The 17,932-nt window shown below is 54.3% G+C and overlaps 10 protein-coding genes across 10 annotated transcripts; 5 read left to right on the top strand and 5 right to left on the bottom strand.

Annotated features, from left to right (window-relative positions):
• Positions 1-43: 43 nt before the first annotated feature.
• Positions 44-2,029, top strand: C8Q71DRAFT_762860 (WD40 repeat-like protein). The gene is made up of 8 exons (XM_047923952.1): positions 44-347; positions 408-571; positions 627-753; positions 807-909; positions 966-1,031; positions 1,094-1,344; positions 1,404-1,423; positions 1,479-2,029. Exons 1-8 carry the CDS (start codon positions 95-97, stop codon positions 1,566-1,568), a joined length of 1,074 nt encoding a protein of 357 aa, XP_047778008.1. The 5' UTR covers positions 44-94; the 3' UTR covers positions 1,569-2,029.
• A 173-nt stretch (positions 2,030-2,202) lies between these two features.
• On the top strand, positions 2,203-3,901 carry C8Q71DRAFT_811096 (polyubiquitin; the record flags this gene model as incomplete). The annotated part of the gene is made up of 4 exons (XM_047926055.1): positions 2,203-2,306; positions 2,363-2,922; positions 2,979-3,662; positions 3,715-3,901. The coding sequence occupies 4 exons, from the start codon at positions 2,203-2,205 to the stop codon at positions 3,738-3,740; spliced, it is 1,374 nt and encodes a 457-aa protein (XP_047778007.1). The 3' UTR covers positions 3,741-3,901.
• C8Q71DRAFT_762849 (Fcf1-domain-containing protein) lies at positions 3,902-5,149 on the bottom strand. The gene is made up of 5 exons (XM_047923951.1): positions 4,925-5,149; positions 4,782-4,871; positions 4,575-4,718; positions 4,368-4,522; positions 3,902-4,310 (listed from the first exon to the last, which is right to left on the bottom strand). The coding sequence occupies exons 1-5, from the start codon at positions 5,010-5,012 to the stop codon at positions 3,966-3,968; spliced, it is 822 nt and encodes a 273-aa protein (XP_047778006.1). The 5' UTR covers positions 5,013-5,149; the 3' UTR covers positions 3,902-3,965.
• Positions 5,150-5,163: 14 nt separating this feature from the next.
• C8Q71DRAFT_762844 (uncharacterized protein) lies at positions 5,164-6,489 on the top strand. The gene is made up of 8 exons (XM_047923950.1): positions 5,164-5,269; positions 5,322-5,386; positions 5,442-5,526; positions 5,585-5,648; positions 5,698-5,937; positions 5,992-6,089; positions 6,146-6,317; positions 6,381-6,489. Exons 1-7 carry the CDS (start codon positions 5,235-5,237, stop codon positions 6,261-6,263), a joined length of 705 nt encoding a protein of 234 aa, XP_047778005.1. The 5' UTR covers positions 5,164-5,234; the 3' UTR covers positions 6,264-6,317; positions 6,381-6,489.
• C8Q71DRAFT_88786 (RNA dependent RNA polymerase-domain-containing protein) lies at positions 6,325-10,311 on the bottom strand. Its single transcript, XM_047928600.1, has 3 exons — positions 7,677-10,311; positions 7,421-7,617; positions 6,325-7,368 (listed from the first exon to the last, which is right to left on the bottom strand). The coding sequence occupies exons 1-3, from the start codon at positions 10,240-10,242 to the stop codon at positions 6,490-6,492; spliced, it is 3,642 nt and encodes a 1,213-aa protein (XP_047778004.1). The 5' UTR covers positions 10,243-10,311; the 3' UTR covers positions 6,325-6,489.
• Positions 10,312-10,767: 456 nt separating this feature from the next.
• Positions 10,768-11,365, bottom strand: C8Q71DRAFT_858488 (uncharacterized protein; the record flags this gene model as incomplete). Its single annotated transcript, XM_047927526.1, has 3 exons — positions 10,768-10,870; positions 10,927-10,983; positions 11,046-11,365. The coding sequence occupies 3 exons, from the start codon at positions 11,363-11,365 to the stop codon at positions 10,768-10,770; spliced, it is 480 nt and encodes a 159-aa protein (XP_047778003.1).
• Positions 11,366-11,445: 80 nt separating this feature from the next.
• On the top strand, positions 11,446-13,440 carry C8Q71DRAFT_762833 (CAP domain-containing protein). Its single transcript, XM_047923949.1, has 7 exons — positions 11,446-12,116; positions 12,189-12,682; positions 12,737-12,808; positions 12,869-12,987; positions 13,050-13,108; positions 13,172-13,316; positions 13,379-13,440. Exons 1-6 carry the CDS (start codon positions 11,911-11,913, stop codon positions 13,188-13,190), a joined length of 969 nt encoding a protein of 322 aa, XP_047778002.1. The 5' UTR covers positions 11,446-11,910; the 3' UTR covers positions 13,191-13,316; positions 13,379-13,440.
• C8Q71DRAFT_88382 (uncharacterized protein) lies at positions 13,359-14,764 on the top strand. Its single transcript, XM_047928522.1, has 7 exons — positions 13,359-13,440; positions 13,489-13,794; positions 13,846-13,953; positions 14,007-14,106; positions 14,172-14,231; positions 14,287-14,512; positions 14,563-14,764. The coding sequence occupies exons 2-7, from the start codon at positions 13,606-13,608 to the stop codon at positions 14,636-14,638; spliced, it is 759 nt and encodes a 252-aa protein (XP_047778001.1). The 5' UTR covers positions 13,359-13,440; positions 13,489-13,605; the 3' UTR covers positions 14,639-14,764.
• Positions 14,680-16,408, bottom strand: C8Q71DRAFT_88190 (uncharacterized protein). The gene is made up of 7 exons (XM_047928493.1): positions 16,263-16,408; positions 16,092-16,206; positions 15,976-16,034; positions 15,825-15,915; positions 15,594-15,767; positions 15,480-15,540; positions 14,680-15,422 (listed from the first exon to the last, which is right to left on the bottom strand). Exons 2-7 carry the CDS (start codon positions 16,098-16,100, stop codon positions 14,995-14,997), a joined length of 822 nt encoding a protein of 273 aa, XP_047778000.1. The 5' UTR covers positions 16,101-16,206; positions 16,263-16,408; the 3' UTR covers positions 14,680-14,994.
• Positions 16,409-16,709: 301 nt separating this feature from the next.
• Positions 16,710-17,621, bottom strand: C8Q71DRAFT_709377 (uncharacterized protein; the record flags this gene model as incomplete). Its single annotated transcript, XM_047920676.1, has 1 exon — positions 16,710-17,621. The coding sequence occupies one exon, from the start codon at positions 17,619-17,621 to the stop codon at positions 16,710-16,712; it is 912 nt and encodes a 303-aa protein (XP_047777999.1).
• Between the last annotated feature and the right edge of the window lie 311 nt (positions 17,622-17,932).

Genomic DNA, 17,932 nt, shown 5'->3' with positions numbered 1-17,932 from the left:
CTAACACGGTGAACGTCTGTGATCTGAGCGCCTATGCATGCGCGTTCAGACGCGCCTTGCTCACAATTCCGAGTCCACCTCTTCCAAGTTGACCATGTCCATCACCGGTGTCAACGACAATCAGGCGTCTGGGTCAGGCGAAGTAGAGAGTCATAGGATAGATGCAGATGACGATGTGGCCATGAAACCGGAAAGACCTGCCTCCCCTCCGCCAATACCTGGTCCCTCCAAAACATCCTCCTCCGACGGGACACCAGCCTACAAAACACGGTTCATGCTGAGCGGACACAGCCGGTCCATATCCTCCATCAAGTTCAGTGCGGACGGCGGAATGCTTGCCACAGCGGGTGGGTCGTTTTGCGTTCATATCATCCGTACTGACCTCACGATGTATACTCGGAAGCAAGCCGCGGATAAGACTGTCAAGCTATGGAGCACGGAGACGGGGGAGATCCTCAAAACTCTCGAAGGGCACACAGAGGGTATATCTGATGTTGCTTGGTCACCAGACGGCGAGTACCTTGCGTCTGCATCGGACGACAAGACCATACGGATATGGAGTCTCGAGATGGTGAGTTTGTGACCAACCCGGGGTATGCAAAGGCTAACCAGTCCACCCGGCGAAGATGGAGACTGTGGTTGTTCTTCAAGGTCACACGAACTTTGTATTTTGCATCAACTTCAGTCCGAAGTCAAACCTGCTGGTCTCAGGCGGTTTTGACGAGACAGTGCGCATATGGGACGTAGCCAGAGGTGCGTTTGATGTACTTTGCGGCACCTGCTATTTTTGACATTTATTACCGCAGGACGAACACTCAAGACATTACCTGCACATTCTGATCCTGTGACGGCGGTCACTTTTAACCATGACGGCACGCTCATTGCATCTTGCGCGATGGACGGTCTCATGTGAGTGATCGACGATAGTGTCGAAGCTGACGGCAGACTAACTATTGTCCACGCAGTCGTATATGGGACGCGGAGTCAGGGCAGTGTCTAAAGACTCTGGCAGACGATGACAACCCTATATGGTTCGTACAATTCACTTCGGACACTCGTGCATTTACGACGATCTAACCTTCGCCCTATATAGCTCTCACATCAAGTTCACGCCAAACTCACGATTCATTTTGGCTTCGACCCAAGACTCTACGATACGGCTGTGGAACACACAAACCTCACGGTGTGTGAAGACATACACTGGCCACACGAATCGGACGTATTGCTTGTTCGCCGACTTCGCACCTGGAGCAAAGCATATCGTGAGCGGAAGCGAAGATACAAGGATCTATGTCTGGGACCTCCAGACCCGCAAGATAGTTCAAGTGCTGGAAGGCCATAGGGGTATGTGCCACTGCCGCTCGAAAAGTTGTTGTTGGGCTCATCTTTCGACCTCGAATCAGATGCAGTGATTGCTGTAGCGGTGAGCATGGCTACTTGCCTCGTTTCACCCATCTAGTGACATTCGATGTCCCTAGTCACATCCCACCAGACGAATGCTTGCTTCGGCATCGATGGAGAAGGATATGACGATTCGGCTGTGGGTAGATGCAAACTCTCCGCCATGACATGGTGCACACAGAACTCGCGCACCAATCTCGCACTCTGGCTAGTGACAGTTCTGTTGGTTACGTTGTGATGATTGAATCAGCTGTTGTTCGCCTTGCGTTCACGATCACTTCTCAAAGTGGGAGCTGTACTTGAATATGTCGGGCTATGCCACTTCATTGCAGTCTCGTGGGAGTGATGACACGAGCGTACTTGTACTGTCCTCTCAACACTGCCTTTCACCAATCCTGGTGGTCATGCAACCGATTGAGCGGGTCAATGTGCATGAACGAGTACACTAACTAGCATAATATAAACTACGGGCGTGACTTTGCCCCACTAAGTACCATAGCCTATGATCGATGTAGCGTACAAGCAGTGTAATATACTCGAGTACGTATTTCGGTCCACATTGAACCCTAGCACAGTGTGGACGGCTTATTCATTGGAGGCTGTACGCACAGATTCGAGCGGTTGCCACAGGTTGCTGGAACTTCCAGTGGAACTGACGCGGTGCCGCCGGCCTGATCGTACGCCGTTGCTGACTCAAATTTGAAACTCCGCTATATCGGGCCCATATATAGGGTAGCTCGCTCGATACGCCTTATTCAGCTGCTACCAGTCCCTATCCATCGCCACTTCCTCTCTCCCAATATGCAGATTTTCGTTAAGACTCTTACCGGCAAGACCATCACGCTCGAGGTCGAGTCGTCCGACACCATCGATAACGTGAAGGCCAAGATTCAGGACAAGGAGGGGTGAGTACTTCGCGTTCAACCCGCAGCGAGCGACGATGCTGATCGTACATGTGTAGCATCCCTCCCGACCAGCAACGCCTGATCTTTGCGGGCAAGCAGCTCGAAGACGGTCGCACGCTCTCAGACTATAACATCCAGAAAGAGTCCACCCTCCACCTTGTCCTCCGCCTTCGTGGCGGCATGCAGATCTTTGTCAAGACCCTCACGGGCAAGACGATCACGCTCGAGGTCGAGTCGTCCGATACGATTGACAACGTGAAGGCGAAGATTCAAGACAAGGAGGGCATCCCTCCCGATCAGCAGCGTCTCATCTTTGCCGGCAAGCAGCTCGAGGACGGTCGTACCTTGTCCGACTATAACATCCAGAAGGAGTCGACTCTTCATCTCGTCCTTCGCCTCCGTGGTGGGATGCAGATCTTCGTGAAGACTCTCACAGGAAAGACCATCACTCTGGAGGTCGAGAGCTCGGATACGATCGACAACGTCAAGGCCAAGATCCAAGACAAGGAGGGTATCCCTCCGGACCAGCAGCGCCTGATCTTCGCAGGCAAGCAGTTGGAGGATGGACGTACCTTGTCCGACTACAACATTCAGAAGGAGTCGACTCTTCATCTCGGTAAGTTCGACTTGCCATAACACAAGCATCAAGTACTCACTATTGTCATCCCTCAGTCCTTCGTCTCCGCGGTGGAATGCAGATCTTCGTGAAGACCCTTACTGGAAAGACGATCACGCTGGAGGTTGAGTCGTCGGATACCATCGACAATGTGAAGGCGAAGATCCAGGATAAGGAGGGCATCCCTCCCGACCAGCAACGTCTCATCTTCGCTGGGAAGCAGCTCGAGGATGGTCGTACGTTGTCCGACTACAACATCCAGAAGGAGTCGACGCTCCACCTTGTCCTTCGTCTGCGTGGCGGCATGCAGATTTTCGTCAAAACCCTTACGGGTAAGACGATCACGTTGGAAGTCGAGTCTTCGGACACGATTGACAACGTGAAGGCGAAAATCCAGGATAAGGAGGGTATCCCTCCGGATCAGCAGCGTCTGATCTTCGCCGGAAAGCAGCTCGAGGATGGGCGCACGCTCTCGGATTACAACATCCAGAAGGAGTCTACGTTGCATCTGGTGCTCCGTTTGCGCGGAGGTATGCAAATCTTCGTGAAGACGCTGACTGGGAAGACGATCACGTTGGAGGTCGAGTCGTCGGACACCATCGACAACGTGAAGGCGAAGATTCAGGACAAGGAGGGCATCCCCCCTGACCAGCAACGCCTCATCTTCGCCGGCAAGCAGCTGGAGGATGGTAGGACGCTTTCGGATTACAACATCCAGAAGGAGTCGACCCTCCATCTTGGTATGTTTCTTACACCCCTCCGACATCTAGCTCTCACTGATGCGTGCTCTAGTCCTCCGTCTCCGTGGCGGCAACTGAGTGTGCCATCGCCCAGTCCGTAGATCATCCTTTCTTTTCCTTCACTCGGAGGCCTGTGTCATTATTGTACCATCCATAACGCCTGTACTTTCATACGACTACGACGATGCATCGCAGCATTGACTGATGACCAACTCCTTCGCTTCGCGTGAGGCATGAACTTATTGAGGAGAACATAGATTGAGAGCCAAAGACTGAAGCGACATAGCATGGTCTACGCGGATGCTATGGCGTGTCTCCGCGGGGCTCATGGTCAGGCTCATTATCGCCCATCTTCTTTCGCCGCTTTCGTTTGCGACCGGCTCCTTGTGAGCTAGGTTCCTCCCCTCCATCTACATTTCCATCCGCGTCCTCGCCCCGTGTGCGCTTCGCACCTGCGTGACCCTGTTCACTCTCATTCGCCGCCTTATTCGGTGCTGATGGATCGACCTTCGGTTTCTTCTTCTTGACACTCAACGGATTAGGTCCTTTTGGTCCCTTCATCTTTCTCTTGGGAGCTTCGGCTGGTGTGCTCGTAGAGGGTAGAGTAGCGATCTCCGGGGCAGATGGATGAAGCACTTGTTCCTCGGCCTTGGCGGACATAATGAGACATGCGGTGAGTAGTAAAGAGTAGACAGGTCTACGCACCGACTCCTTTGCTTCAAGTGTCGCCTTGCTTGGAGGCTCCAGTATCATGACCGACCTGTTAATGTGAACCAGCGGCACTGCAGGTACAGTACGTAGCTTCACGCGGAGATCATGCGACTGCGTTGCAATCACGTAGCGATGCTTGTTCGTCTCGCCTGTTCTTCTCAGCCTCTCAGAACATCGTAGTATGAAAAATGACATACGTACCGACGACGCTGGCCAAACACTCATCCCCAGGAATCGCCTCGCGGTGGTTGCATTTCCGTCGCTCAAACGTCTTCGCGAGGTCGACGGCCGGTTGCTGTTCCTTTCCCTGCAAGTAAAGTTCGTGTATGCAGCATTGGGTAATCACTGAAAGGCGGCTTCGCCGCGCATTCAGTCGACGGCCTGTGAACCGATGAGATGGTGGCTTACTGGGCTTAACGGTACCCTGGAGGACAGTCTCGAGTTGCTTTGAGAGCTCAAGCTTTTGCGTGATAGACGATTTACACATCTCGGAGTCGACTGTAAAATAAAACATTGGTCGAAGAATAAGTGCATTCGATGTATAGACGTACCTAACACCTGGTACGGTTGCCGGAAGCCGAAGGACATGCAGTAGAGAGACATGAGCTTGCGATAAGCTTTAGCTCGTTTCTGACGCATGGTAGCAGCAAGTCACTGAATGGGAGAATTTGTTGAGGCCGTAAGTGAGCAGCAATGGTCGGCGTGATTGACAGAAAATTTGAGCCCGGCGTCGTCGAGACTCGACGACTCGGTCCAGGATCTCGATCACTCCGAGCGTTTGTGTGGTGCTGTTGTGCAACAGCCTCTACCGCCTTCCTTTTTGGTCACGACTCCTACAACGTCACGCACTCATCCGCGACCATGCGCCTGCCCTTGACTTTGCTGGCCCTCGCAACGTGAGTCATATTGCAGCCAAACACCAAAACGTCGGCCTCAGTGTCTTCATAGCTCGTGCTGTACAACCCTTGCGGTGGACCTCAAAGGGCGCGTACAATGGAATGAACTGTGTCCCTGTACGTATATTCGTCTTGTCAGCCTAGACTCACTGAACTCACCGGTGATCGAAAGCCTTGGGTGACCTGGGACAGGCGAAAGCTATTCTTGACGATGGGAGATTGCATGGAGGGATAACCAGAGATGGTAGCTTCGAGATGTACGTGCAAACGATCGAAAGGTCACGTCTGGTCCTGACGTTGCAACCCCGTCGACAGTCCGGATGTATCTCCCGGAACATACATATTGAACGTGGTCTCTCACGACTACCAGTTCGACAAAGTGCGTCGTCTTCATCTCGCGTCTGCTCTCCATTGACATGTGGTCCCAGCTTCGTGTAGACGTCTTCGAAACTGAGTCGCTGCCAGAAATACGTCCCTACATCCCAGGAACTCCCCTCTCTCCGCCCTCATCCGTTACTCTTCCATATCCGATACTACTTACGCCACGCGTGAAGAATGACTACTTCATTCCCCGGCAGTCGTTCAACCTTATGGGCATGTTCCAGAGCCCTATGATGTTGATGATGCTCGTCATGGGTGGTGTGATGCTAGCGATGCCTTACATTCTGGTACGCACTCACTCTAGCGCATATCCGGACCCCATTTGTCTGACATCATTACAGAAGACTATGGACCCCGATGCCCTTCAGGACTTCAACAAACGTCAGGCACGGATCGGCGCCTTGCAGAGTTCACTCCAGAGTGGTGACCTCAGCGGCGGGTCAGTCGCTCTTCGTCATCGTGTGCATTGCTTCATCTCATCTCATAATTCATCAGGTTGTCCGCCTTGATGACTTCAGGGCAGGAAGAGTCGTCGGCGAGTACTGGTGCAGCAAAACAAGCGACGCCATCATCTAGTGTAAAACAGCGAGGTGGAAAGAACCGAAGACGGTGACTCGCAACATATCCGAGTCTCGCATTGATGTGTATCTAAGCAATACTTCCAATCGTGTGTTTCTTCTGTAACTTTCGCACCACAAGAACTACTTCGCGAGAGTGCACCTTCTCATAGAAAACCCAAAGACCAGAATCGACAAAAAAAAGTGCTGTAGGTCATCTCAGCGACCAAGTTCCACTGCCGAAGTGCAAACTACTCGCATGGGACACTGATTGCGCCGCTTTCAAGACCGGTTTCGACGCAGAAGCGAGTTATCCTCCTCCTCGACGTCCCTCACAGCGTCGAATATCTCGCCCAACGCCACCCAAGCAAAACTCCGTGCGCCAAAATAGTCTGCCCTCATGAGCCCGACTCTGTAGGCGACCCACGCGTGTTCCAACGATTGTCGAGGTGCCGTTCCATCGTCTCCAGATATGTCCGCCCGCAATACCTTCACCAGCCTCTCCGTAAGATCTCGCAACCGAGCCATTGCATCTGTGCGTCGCCGAGGCTGCGATGTCTTCTCTGCAATCGTACCGATCAGCGCTTCCTCTTCGGTGAGTATCGCTGATCCAGAGTAGACTGAGATGGTGGTCAGGGCGCAAATGCTGCGGAGGTGGGATGCATAGGAAGCAAGGAGGTGACCCATGTATATGATCGTATCGTCCTGGACGCTTGTCCGCGACGCGGTGATAAAGTCGTTGACACGACGCTCTATCACTTGTTCCGCGAAGAGGCCGTGTCGGATTCCCATGTTCGTGCGGCGGAAGTCGATGACTATGCTCTCTGGGTCATGACCGCGCACATCCTCCATGTGGCGAGGCCGGGGACTTTTCACTGCTCTCAACGCTGGCAGCTTGATGGCACGAAACAATTTGCCGATCGCTCTCTGGCTCTCGTAATAGCGACTTCTATTGTTCGTGTGCGTCTCCGGAGCATGCCAATCTGGTTTCTTCTTCATTCCGAGTGGTGGGATCGCTGCAGGTAACACAGGGTTTCCCGTCTTCGGATAATCCACAGCAATACTGTGTAGCCCTGCAAGTTCGAGGCAGATCTCGTCGAAGATGCCTTCTGAACTTCTATCTGCGGTCATCAACCAGTTCATGGCTATGATCCCCAAGGTCTACGCGTAACGTGTCTCAGGAAGTGCTGCACACCAAGCGGATAAGACGTACATCGCTGCTGATATAGTCTGCTACAAAGTCGGCGACGTCCTCCATCGTACTTTTACGCTTGATGGTTCGTCTGACTGCCGGCTCGTAGGCTGCCGGCTCCTCGGTGACTGGAGGGTGCAAAGCAGCCATCGGAGTGAGGTTGTAGACGTCGCCATCAAGGTCGCCGCCACCGAGGTACGTGGAGATAGGTCGATGTCCTGTATATGCAGCGATGTTAACTATATATACCGGCGCAGTAGTAGTATCCGATGCATACCCTTCGTGGAAAACACAACGCCATTTGTCAATGGTTCGCGGTCAAATGGTGAGCCTTCCGGGGGTGCTCCTATCGCTTGTACTATCTGTACGTCACCAGGGTGTATGGCTGGTGAGCGTGTTATGAGGATGGGTCCCTCCAAATACTTGACGCCGTGTCCGCTCGGTGCATCGACGCAAGCAAAGATCTCGCCCTCCTCCAAGTATCCATGCGAGTCCGCAACCCCGACCAGAGTCCACCCGTCTGGTACGGGGATACGGGCATGGTGCTTGAGTTCTCTGAGGACATGATTGACAGCGAAATCCATCATTCGCTGCCAGAACGTGTCCTCAGTGGAAGGCTCGACACCCAGTCTGTGGAGACTGCGCATCGTCGACGATAGCCTGTACGACGTACCCAGTCCATGTGCTTCAAGCAAGTGTGCGGCCGTGTCAAAGGACTCGACAGCACGTTCCACGTTGCGAACAGCGTCGTCTTGAAGGGCTTGGAATACCTCGTACGGCACCCCAAGCCCTTCAAGCAGCATGATTAGAGGGCGATTGAGATAATACTTGCTAGGTCGATCGAATGCTCGAGCGATCTCGATGGACAGTGAATGGGGTGCATAGAATTTGTTCATCGAGGGGCGCAATCCAACGGTGAGCCCTGTGAGGTTGTGATCGACGCTGAGCATTCCCTTGGAGCCCCCTAAGCGGATCTGGTATAATCGTGGGTGGGTCGACGCACGCCCGGCGCGTCGTCCCTTTGCGCGCAATTGCCCCCAGATGGCTTGAGCAAGCTCTGGCGAGAGTGTGCCAACTCCGTCTGTGAAGCAGTATTTGCGGTCGGGGGTGACGACATCAGGAATGGCGATCATGTCCTCTGTCTGCACGGTGAGTGCCGAGTCTGTCGCGGTGAAGGCCTGGGAGATGCGTGCGGCATAGCGTGCGGGACAGTACATGAGTTTCTTGTCGTATGGGAGCTTGTGGAAAGACCCTAGGCCTCGTATGATGCTATCGGCATTGACGAGACGACCAGCAGTTCGGAAGGGCTTGACGAACCAAACAGCGTGTTCCTTCAAGCCAGACTGGGAATATGCGAGAAATTGGAATGTTCTGCCAGCGACAGGTAAGCCATTCTTCAGGACGTGTCTAACGCGCCTGTCGATCAAGTCACGACTATCCACGTCGCGATCGAAGCGATAGGCAAGTCGAGTTTCGTCGAGGAAACTGACCCGGATGAAAGAGTCTTGAGAGGCCTTGTGTTGGCGGATGACTCGGTTCGACTGTTCTGGATATGGTCCTTCGAGGAACATAGTGGTCGGCGTCACGATGACGTGGAAGCAGGGGAAAAGATCCTCGTTGTCGATCAACGTCGGCAGACGAAGTGCCGAGGGCCTTTGCAGGAATTCGGAGAGGGCGGCGGCCCACATGTTTTGCAGTGGGTTATCCTCTGCGTTCGCCGTCGACGTAATGGCTTTGACGCGTGTGCGAAAATCGTGGAGGAATGCGCCTGTGAGGGCCGCTCCGTGGCGCAGGAGCATCGAGTCGACGCGGTGACGCAGTTCATCCAGTACCTCTTGAAGCTCGACAAGAGATGCCCGGACTAGGGCTTCCATTTGGAACGCTACTGGCCAAGGTTTTGAGAGGACCCATTCGTCGTAGGCTCGACGCATGCGTGGCGCGAAGAGTCCCCGCGCGACAGCTGGGTATAAGATCTCGTCGACCTGGGCCTGGGCACGACGACCAAGAACCCTGAAGAAATCAAGGTCCTGCGCCGACTTGCAGAGGATTCGAATGGCGAGTGACGTGAACGATGCGACAGCCATATGTGTTGGGTCGAATGCGGACATTCGTGAACGTTTCGGCAGTTTGTCACCCACGTCCCTCCCTCCCAAAGTGAATGCACTCATTAGTGAGGCTAGCTGAGCCTCGGCGTTGGAGAATTCGTACGATGGTGCATGGTTGAGGCCCAGGAGTATGACCGGTCCATCTGCGGCATCGTCGCCGGCACCGATCCAGTAAATCGACGCGGCATCACACACGACGTAGCGAGTGTCGCGAGCCTCGTACCAGGTGATAACGAATTGCCTCTTCTGCTCCTCATATACGAGTTCCGCTACGGAGTCCACGTTCTTCTCCCACTCGACAGAGAAGACATCGTCCCTGCAGAAGTGGCCAAACTGCAGGGCAGCCACTCCTACTGACGGCGTCGTGGAGTTCCTGGCACGCCTGTGCTGCATGACTTGGCGCTGAACAGAAGCTCCGCGCTGTGAAGCCCTGGCTTGGTGCCCTCGGGGCAACCTGCTGCTCTGCTTGAAGATGATCAGAGCATTACCAAGGACCAAGCGATATTGCGCGGGCTTGCCACCGTGTTCCCGTAAGAACTGCTCCCCGATCGCCGTCGTTGGCACAGTAATCGTGCCACTCTTCCTCCCACCTGCGTTTTGACGGAAGATACGCACAGCGAAGTTCGTTGGGTCAGAGGGGTGGCGTCGGTACCGTGGGCCACGGAAGATGGCCTCCAGATGGGTCTTCAGGAACGTCTCGTCGACCTCGTGCGCGATGTTATACATGCATATCTCCATAGCAGAAAGGGTCAGCACTGGCTCGCGAGGGCAACGATCAAGGAGGATTTGGGGGTCCTGACGAGCAAGGTGTAGGTACCTACATATGTAGATAAGACCGGCGGCAGAACCGCCCATTGCGTCCTGCCCGGCGTCCAACAGCAGGACAGATGAGCACGAGAACTGCCCGGAAAGCAGTGCGTGACTGGTCAGTGAGAAAGACTCTGTCCGTCTTTAGCACAGGAAGACCGAGTTCAGCCACTTACAGTTCCTTCGATCCTTCGGACGAAGCGCCCTGCGATGGCATATTCAAATCGTACTCCGTTGTCGCAGAGTTCCAGTGGCTCCGAGGTAAGAACACAAGACTGCTAGTGGCCTTCATGCGTTATGCTTTCGACTGGTATATATATGCTTCAGTACATCGTCGTCGACATAGCACGCAGATGCTCGATATGTGTGTCGTATCAGCCGCATCTCAACGACGGGCGCGACTAAGTGTTGCTGGAACGCGTAGACATCGATCACAGAAGACGCGGCTGCGCTGTATTACAGCTGAGGGGAAGCATCGGTCGTAGGATGTGACGTAGAGGACTGCTGCTCATTCCGCGCTATCTCAGGATAGTCAAAGGCCTGTCTGATAACAGTATTCCTGTGGGGCCTACGGTCAATCATGCTCTCAACAGTGGTGACTGACTTCGCACGCACCGTTGTTTGAACCGTGCCAGAAGGATATGGGGCGTTTGAAGGTCCTCATCATCGATCCTTTGAAGTAAGATGACGAGATCTATATCGAAGGAGACACACAGAGTATAGGAGTGACGCACAATTCCTCAGGCATAGTTGTCGTTTCGAGGATGTACATCTTGTGTTCTTCCTCAAGTCCGCCCGCGACGGCAGCACCAGTGATCTTCACATTCGTCACAGAGATATCTGAAGACAAACTCTTTGTCACTGGGGAAGCATTCCTGTTGGGATCATGGTCTATGACGAGGACGCGTTCTCCCGGGTACTGTGGCAGAAGGGAGTGTGGCGAGTCGTCCGCATAATGATATTCGATGACTGGGTGGCTAAGCGTTGTCGAGCTAGTAGCCAAAGGGTTGCTGTGAGAGACTAATATGTAGTATGGTGGATTGTCTGCAGCCATGGTCTGCACGATCATGCATCGGAAGAAGGGTAGAGCGAGCTCGGAGGACTCGAGGAGCGCGCGAGCGTACCGAGTCCGGCACGTGCGCGTGAACCGCGGCGCGACGCGACATGTCGCTCCGACTCGCCGCTCGCGCTGCACTCATTGTCATTTCCAACTGATAGATGGCCACCGCAAGCACAGCGACGATTTCTACGCATACCGCGCTTTTGCGTTCGTTGCCTCAACTGTCCAGTGTCTACACATGTCATGCTCGACGCCATCCATCTCGATACGATGTGTACACGCGACGCGACTCGCGAGGGCGCTCGACAACCGAGGAGACGATCAATCGATTCCCCTGGCGACGCTGGGCCTCCCGAGCAAGCGTTGGTCCTCAATTGAAAAGCGCCGCCTGGCAGCTATGCGTCCTAAATTTCCTCTCCCTACTTTCTTTCCTCAGTCCTGGTGGCCCTTTCTCCCCGTCCGTCCCGCTCTCGCTCCTTTAGCAGACCACTCATTCTTCTGAACATTCATTCGAACCGCAACACACATCCTGACAAGATATGAATCGCGTGCTGCTCCTCTTTCTGACCGTCGCTGTGGTTCTCGCACTGGTCCCAGAAGGACTCGCTGGACTCGTCTATGGCCCGGGGCATCGCTACCATAAGAGGTCGGATTTGAAGAAGCGTATGGCTGAGGCCGGTCATGTCCTGACGCCAAGATATGCGGGGAATGTAAAGCGGCAGTCGTGTCGAGTGAGGCCGTCATCGTATGTCCGCACGAACTATGACTCTGCATTCATTGACCTGTGACGCTCTGGGATCCCCCTCCAAATATGTAGTGCAGCCAACTCGACTATTGCGAGCGTGACACAGCCTGCTCCGAGCAGCAGCACTCAAGATTCTTCCACTTCTGTGATAGTCACCACAACCTCTGCCTTCGTCCAACCGGAGGTTGTGTTCTCCCCATCGCCTTCTGATCCAGCACCATCTCCTGCTGTCACGACGGAGGAGCAACAGGATCCTAGCCCTGCTCCCACTACCAGTACTTCAGAGGCACCCGCACCGACGACGACGACCGAGGCCCCGCCCCCGTCTTCCACTATTTCTTCGACCACTGAGGCAGCTCCTACAACTTCAGCATCGTCCTCGTCAGGATCATCCAGTGGCACGTCCCAGAGCGACATCGATAAATACTTGGACGATCACAACACCGTTCGCGCCCAGCACGGTGCCTCGCCCTTGATATGGGATGACACTCTCGCAGCAGCAGCCCAGCAATGGGCCAATGGATGTGTCTTCAAACACTCAGGCGGCACGCTGGGTCCGTACGGAGGTGCGTCGGAGCAGTAACACGGGTCGTGGGCCCATGACTGAGATGTATGCGCAGAGAACTTGGCTGCCGGGACAGGCGACAGCTATGGCATTGATCAAGCGATTCAGTCCTGGACTGACGAAGTCTGTGAGTGTGACTGCATTGTGCGACAATGTCCCGTATTGAACTTGACCTCTTCTCTTGCAGCTCAGTATAACGCGAACAGCCCCGAGGCTTCCCACTTTACGCAAGTGGTCTGGAAGGCTTCAACGAAAGTGGGCTGCGCTGTGCAAGACTGCGATGGCATTTTCGCATCGAGCTTCGGGGTAAGTCCATCGCATCTTCTCACACAACGCTTGTCCGCCGTGCTCAATACTCGCGTCTGCAGAAGGCTCACTACTACGTCTGTGAATATTCCCCGCAAGGCAACGTGATAGGCGAATTTGCGTGAGTATTCAAACGTTCCGGAATGAGCTACAGATTTGCTGACGTCGTTACCGACGATGACAGTCAAAACGTGCAGGCATAGGCTATGAGTGTCATGCGCTTGTAAGAGTTCGCCGTTGGATGAAATTCGCATGTTCGAGGATACCTGCTTGCAGTCACATTGACATTCGAGAGTCAGAAGTTCTGATCCCGTCTCCGCCTCGACTGACTAGGAGAGAATGGGGGAGAGTTCATCGATACTGCAGACACACGAGTGCAAAATAAGCGTACCGAACTGCAGGGCAGACTGAATCCAAACCGAGTATTACTCGTCTATGCATTGCATACTGAGCGTAAGCAATAGTGACTCGGAGAAGTGCTGTCCCTGATCGGGTTGGCAGCCGCATGTGATTGGCTCGGCCACCGACGTTCTGACTTGGTGCCACAACGCCCACGTCGTCGCGGCATTGACTCGGCAGCCTCTACCAACGACCAACAAGTGGATGCCTGCGAAGTGAATGTTCTCAAAGTCTCGAGGGACTTCCGCAGTCTCCTTCTTCCTCTATGTCCTCGTGCTACTCTCGACCATCTTCTTCGCGGCGGTCTCTTGCGCGTTGCTCCTGTCGCAGGCGGTGAGGACCGACCACCGGCGGACATGGAACAAGAACTTCAATGCCGTGGTGATAGGTGCTGCATATGTCGCGGTGGTATGTAGTCGTAAGATGAGTGAGACGATAGACGTGCTGAAGGCTATACAGGCTCTGGTCTCCGTGGTATACTGCTTGAAGCGTAGGATAGCTGTTCACCGGCGATTGCAGCGTATCTCGAAGACCTACCGCACTCTAGGCCGTGCTGAACTTCCCGAAGTGAGTCTCTCCTATCGCTCGCGTAAAAAACGGCTCGCTGAACGGCAGCACAGCGTGTTCATCGATTTGTACAGCAAGAGTATACCCGTGCTTGTCTTATAACTTACGAGTCACAACCTAAGGATGGGTTTCCGGAAGGTTGGGGAAAGCCAGGTACGTCCATTCCTCGTTCGGTACAACGCCACATTGAGTGACCTTGTGTTGTGTCCTTCCTTAAGGTACCAGATACGCAGGTGTGCGATTTCGGACCGCCCTTCTTGATACCGTACGAGAGATAGGTTAGGTCCGCGACGCTGGGTTCTCCTCTTCCATCTGACGCGGCTCCGACGACAGACGCGCTCGCACATCTAATTATACCACGCCATCCGGTATTACGACCGCACGCACGCATGCTGCACCACTTCCGGTTCATTCTGCCCCTTCTACAACGAGACGAAGACGGCTTGACGCCATTGCATTACTACGACTCCGCAATCCAGCTTGCGCGACATGCGTCCAGAGAACCGACAGAAGCCGAATGCATCTTGGGAACGGACGCAGCGTCGGAGATTAAGCGCATGTAAGCGAACATGCTCACCGCTCGTCTGCGGATCTAATCTTGCATGGTAGTTTGGAAGAATGCAGACAGGAGATGCTTGAGGGCTCGAGTTCACACCTGAGCGATGCAACGTCGGCGGAAATCTGATCTTGTTTGATGTTTCCGTCAAAATCACTGTCGTTGCAGTATTTCTACAGGTCTCTTGTCAGGCGCCCTGGTCAAGATTCAAAGAGTCTCCGACCGACATGATGGCATACAAGTCCCAATGCTGCCAGTCCCGATGGGCCGTTGGTCTGAGGCCTTTACCATGCGTATGACTATAGGCAACGCGCAGACTCCGCTTGCATTCAATGGGAACTCCAGAGCCTCATCAGAACCTACATCGGTAACGGGCATGCGATGCATAATACAAAGAAGTACGGGCAGGGGAAGATACGTAGCCGTTGTGAGTGTCCAACAATACAATCTGGCATGCATTGTAGCTCGTCTGGGAGGGGTTCCTACTAGTGCAGGCCATCCGTGTAAACCTTGTTCCAGCTGGGTCTCTCCGACCATGCAGCCCAGTATGTGGCGACCTTCGGTGGGATAGTCTGCTTCGTTTCCTTCTCAAGCGCCTTGTATCCCTCCTTCTCGTTCTTGCCGCCACTCACATGTACCAAGCGTGCAAGCCAGGCACCCAGGTGGAAATCGTCCTCTCCCGGCGTGGCACCTCCCAGAAACCCGCTGTCGGGAAGGATGGTGGGCAGCTCATTTGAGATGAAGTCGGAGATCGTCTTCCAGTGGGCCTCGGATTGCTTGTAGAAGTCATCCGGAGACGCCTCGCCCTTATAGATGGCGAGGATACCGCCGTTGCCCGCGATCTTCTCTTCGTAGAACTGCTTGAACGGCGCGGCTTTCTCCGTCTTGGAGTGCTTCTCGAGCGCATTCTGGCCTGTGACATAAAGTTCAGGGCCGCAGTCTGGAAGAGAGGGTGGTGGCGTTGACTTACGGTTCTCTACGAAGACCTTGGGAAAGCCGTCCGCTGCGGCCTTGAGTTCGTCTTCATTCCGCTGATGCGCCCAGATAAGTTCAATCAGTATGCTACTATTGTTTAACCACTCACCACGAGGAGCAGGGGGAAGTTCGGGTCGTACTTGTCCTCGTGAATCTTGGCGATGAACGAGGTGCCTGATGCAACCTTCTTTGGCGCGTGCTTCACGAGCCAGTGCGTGACGGACTCAGTGTCCGTGAAGACCTCGCCATCTGCCTGCAAGGTGGGTAGGGTGGCCTTTGGGTTCTAGAGTGGGTGTGAGTCCGCTGCAATACCCAGGGCAAGGGGTAAAGGTAAGCTCACAATCGCAAGAAACTCCGGCGTGAAGTTCTCGCCCTCGACGAGGTTCACGACTTTCTTCTCAACAGAACCCTCATTGTACCCGAGCTCCTCGCTATGTGGGTGGCAAGGGTTAGAGCCCGTCGGCACCTAGGTCACTGCGTTCTGCACTTACACAGCAAGCTCGGGTACGGCTGACCAGACGGACAAGCCGAAGACATAGAGGACGGCGGGCTGATGGCGACGCCTCCTCAGTAACTGTGAAAACCTATCAATACTTGTTCGCCAAACCTTGGACATCGTACGGGTGAAGACTAGGAGGGCGAAGGTGACGTCGAGCTTGCGAGCTGATGGCGGTTACTGACGAGTTGGACTGCAGGCTTATATACTGCAGAAAAGGGTGGATCTGATAGAAGAGTGAGACATGTCACACCGGAGAAGATAGGTTATGCAATCGCATGCCAGACGGGACTGAGGAAGGATGACTATTCAGTCAGCCTGATCGTGACCTCGGCCAACAATATGACAAGAAAGACGCTTGCGCGGGCGCGCTTCGTATGTCGTCTTGATGATGAACCAATGCCATCCACGTGCCCATCGTGATTCTCTTCGTCAATAGCACCATCCCCTTTTGTCAACAGGGACATTGTACGCGAAGACGGACATGAGTACAGAACTCGTGGAGCCTCCGAGCCTACGGACTGTTGGCAATATCATGCGGGTCACAGTTCGCATTGAAGCCATTCACCGGCACGGATGTTGGCCGGATCGTCGATGATCCTCCCCATCCCAACCGAGGCATACCGCCCTCGAAGCCCATCGCCCCGTATACCAATCCCGATATGGACGAGGGCCCGTCATCACGTTCGCGGTGTCTTCGCCTCCGGGAACTGCAAGATGGATTTCAGGTCAGAACAACATGCATGCGACGAGGCAACTCACCTCGACCTTGGCCGGCAGCTCTCGGATGGCATCCCGTAGCCCTTTCCTCACCATGACTGGGTTGTATATCTTCCTCTTGCACCGCGGACACTTCGCATCAACGATGTCTTCTAGGACTGTACCATCAAGGTAATCCACGGAGATGCCGTCGCGCTCCATCTGCGAGACGAAGTTGTACTTCATGAGCTGCCATGGGCTATTATCGACGTCTTCATCGCAAGAATAGCAGACTATCTGCGCGGTGGTCGCATAGGGGAAGAGGTCATTGTCATCGAGGCGTGCCCGGAGAAGGTCTCTCCTGTTGCGGTGCAGAGTCATAAGCTTCATTATGGCAGCACCGTCTGTGCGCGAGAGGTCTGACACCGCCTCCGAAGAGCATAGGTCGAGTGTCAGGGTCTTCGAGGAAGCCCATGTCGCCTCCTTGTACCACCCATGTTCGTATGCAATCCCGTAGATGCGGATCGGGGACGCCTCAAGAACAGGAGATGTAAGCGCAGACCGTATCATGACCACCGCCGATGTCACTTCATACTTCTCTGCGGCGCGCAGTAAGGTCTCGAGCGTGTCGATTGAGTCGAGCGGGGGTTGTCCAAGTCGGAACGATAAGTTCAGCAGCCCGGCGATGACTTCTGCGCTCTCTTGCATGGAGATGGGCTCCGGACCGTTCGGTGATGCAGGCTCCTTGGGTAGACTGAACATTGCCTTGAAGAAGCCCCACGTCAACTTCAGGAGCAGTGACGACACGGCGAATAGCGTTCCATCGCTCGATCGCAGTGTGATGTCTGTGTCAGGCGACGCCGGGTAAGCAGGATGGTAGGTAGGTGAGGCTGCATCTTCTTCAACTTTCACCGAAACAGTTCCAGAGTCTGGGGCATCCATCGCAGCGCGTCAGCGGTATGGACTAGACGTGAGAATCAGAACGCAAACGAGATAGTAGAGGCTTCTAGAGCAAGATATACGCACTGACAGGCCAGCAGGGACTAGAGTGCGGTCCAGGAAGTCAAACGACCTCCGACCGTTGCGGGATAACAGACTCGGGTCCGCGAGAAGCGAAGGGTCTGATACCGAGCGATGTTGCCTTGACGAGCATCCTTAAGTACCATAGCTGCTGCATGAGATGAAATGATAAAAGTCTGTACAGCCACGCCCATGCAACGTGGTGGTCCAGGTGAGCTTGACGCTCAAGACGA

The sequence above is a fragment of the Rhodofomes roseus genome (genome assembly GCF_022264815.1).
Source record: "Rhodofomes roseus strain CIRM-BRFM 1785 chromosome Unknown C8Q71scaffold_12, whole genome shotgun sequence".
Taxonomy (NCBI): Eukaryota; Fungi; Basidiomycota; class Agaricomycetes; order Polyporales; family Fomitopsidaceae; genus Rhodofomes; species Rhodofomes roseus.
Note: the sequence above shows the minus strand (reverse complement) of the source record. Positions and strands in the feature narration are given on the sequence as shown.

Bases quoted from the DNA above. Each gene is read 5' to 3' on its own strand.
- C8Q71DRAFT_762860 (XM_047923952.1), top strand. From the start codon at position 95: ATGTCCATCACCGGTGTCAACGACAATCAGGCGTCTGGGTCAGGCGAA. The intron at 348-407 runs GTGGGTCGTTTT...CTCGGAAGCAAG, and splicing joins CGGAATGCTTGCCACAGCGG to CCGCGGATAAGACTGTCAAG. The intron at 1,345-1,403 runs GTATGTGCCACT...ACCTCGAATCAG, and splicing joins AGTGCTGGAAGGCCATAGGG to ATGCAGTGATTGCTGTAGCG.
- C8Q71DRAFT_762849 (XM_047923951.1), bottom strand. From the start codon at position 5,012: ATGCGTCAGAAACGAGCTAAAGCTTATCGCAAGCTCATGTCTCTCTAC. The intron at 4,719-4,781 runs GTAAGCCACCAT...GCCGCCTTTCAG, and splicing joins CCAGGGTACCGTTAAGCCCA to TGATTACCCAATGCTGCATA. The intron at 4,311-4,367 runs GTGCGTAGACCT...ATGTCCGCCAAG, and splicing joins CACTTGAAGCAAAGGAGTCG to GCCGAGGAACAAGTGCTTCA.
- C8Q71DRAFT_762844 (XM_047923950.1), top strand. From the start codon at position 5,235: ATGCGCCTGCCCTTGACTTTGCTGGCCCTCGCAAC. The intron at 5,270-5,321 runs GTGAGTCATATT...GTGTCTTCATAG, and splicing joins ACTTTGCTGGCCCTCGCAAC to CTCGTGCTGTACAACCCTTG. The intron at 5,938-5,991 runs GTACGCACTCAC...ACATCATTACAG, and splicing joins TAGCGATGCCTTACATTCTG to AAGACTATGGACCCCGATGC.
- C8Q71DRAFT_88786 (XM_047928600.1), bottom strand. From the start codon at position 10,242: ATGGAGATATGCATGTATAACATCGCGCACGAGGTCGACGAGACGTTC. The intron at 7,618-7,676 runs GTATGCATCGGA...CTGCATATACAG, and splicing joins CGTTGTGTTTTCCACGAAGG to GACATCGACCTATCTCCACG. The intron at 7,369-7,420 runs GTACGTCTTATC...CGTTACGCGTAG, and splicing joins CAGACTATATCAGCAGCGAT to ACCTTGGGGATCATAGCCAT.
- C8Q71DRAFT_762833 (XM_047923949.1), top strand. From the start codon at position 11,911: ATGAATCGCGTGCTGCTCCTCTTTCTGACCGTCGCTGTGGTTCTCGCA. The intron at 12,117-12,188 runs GTATGTCCGCAC...CCAAATATGTAG, and splicing joins TGTCGAGTGAGGCCGTCATC to TGCAGCCAACTCGACTATTG. The intron at 12,809-12,868 runs GTGAGTGTGACT...CTTCTCTTGCAG, and splicing joins GTCCTGGACTGACGAAGTCT to CTCAGTATAACGCGAACAGC.
- C8Q71DRAFT_88382 (XM_047928522.1), top strand. From the start codon at position 13,606: ATGTTCTCAAAGTCTCGAGGGACTTCCGCAGTCTCCTTCTTCCTCTAT. The intron at 14,107-14,171 runs GTACGTCCATTC...TCCTTCCTTAAG, and splicing joins GGAAGGTTGGGGAAAGCCAG to GTACCAGATACGCAGGTGTG. The intron at 14,513-14,562 runs GTAAGCGAACAT...CTTGCATGGTAG, and splicing joins GCGTCGGAGATTAAGCGCAT to TTTGGAAGAATGCAGACAGG.
- C8Q71DRAFT_88190 (XM_047928493.1), bottom strand. The intron at 15,541-15,593 runs GTGAGTGGTTAA...TGGGCGCATCAG, and splicing joins ACTTCCCCCTGCTCCTCGTG to CGGAATGAAGACGAACTCAA. The intron at 15,423-15,479 runs GTAAGTCAACGC...TTTATGTCACAG, and splicing joins CAAGGTCTTCGTAGAGAACC to GCCAGAATGCGCTCGAGAAG.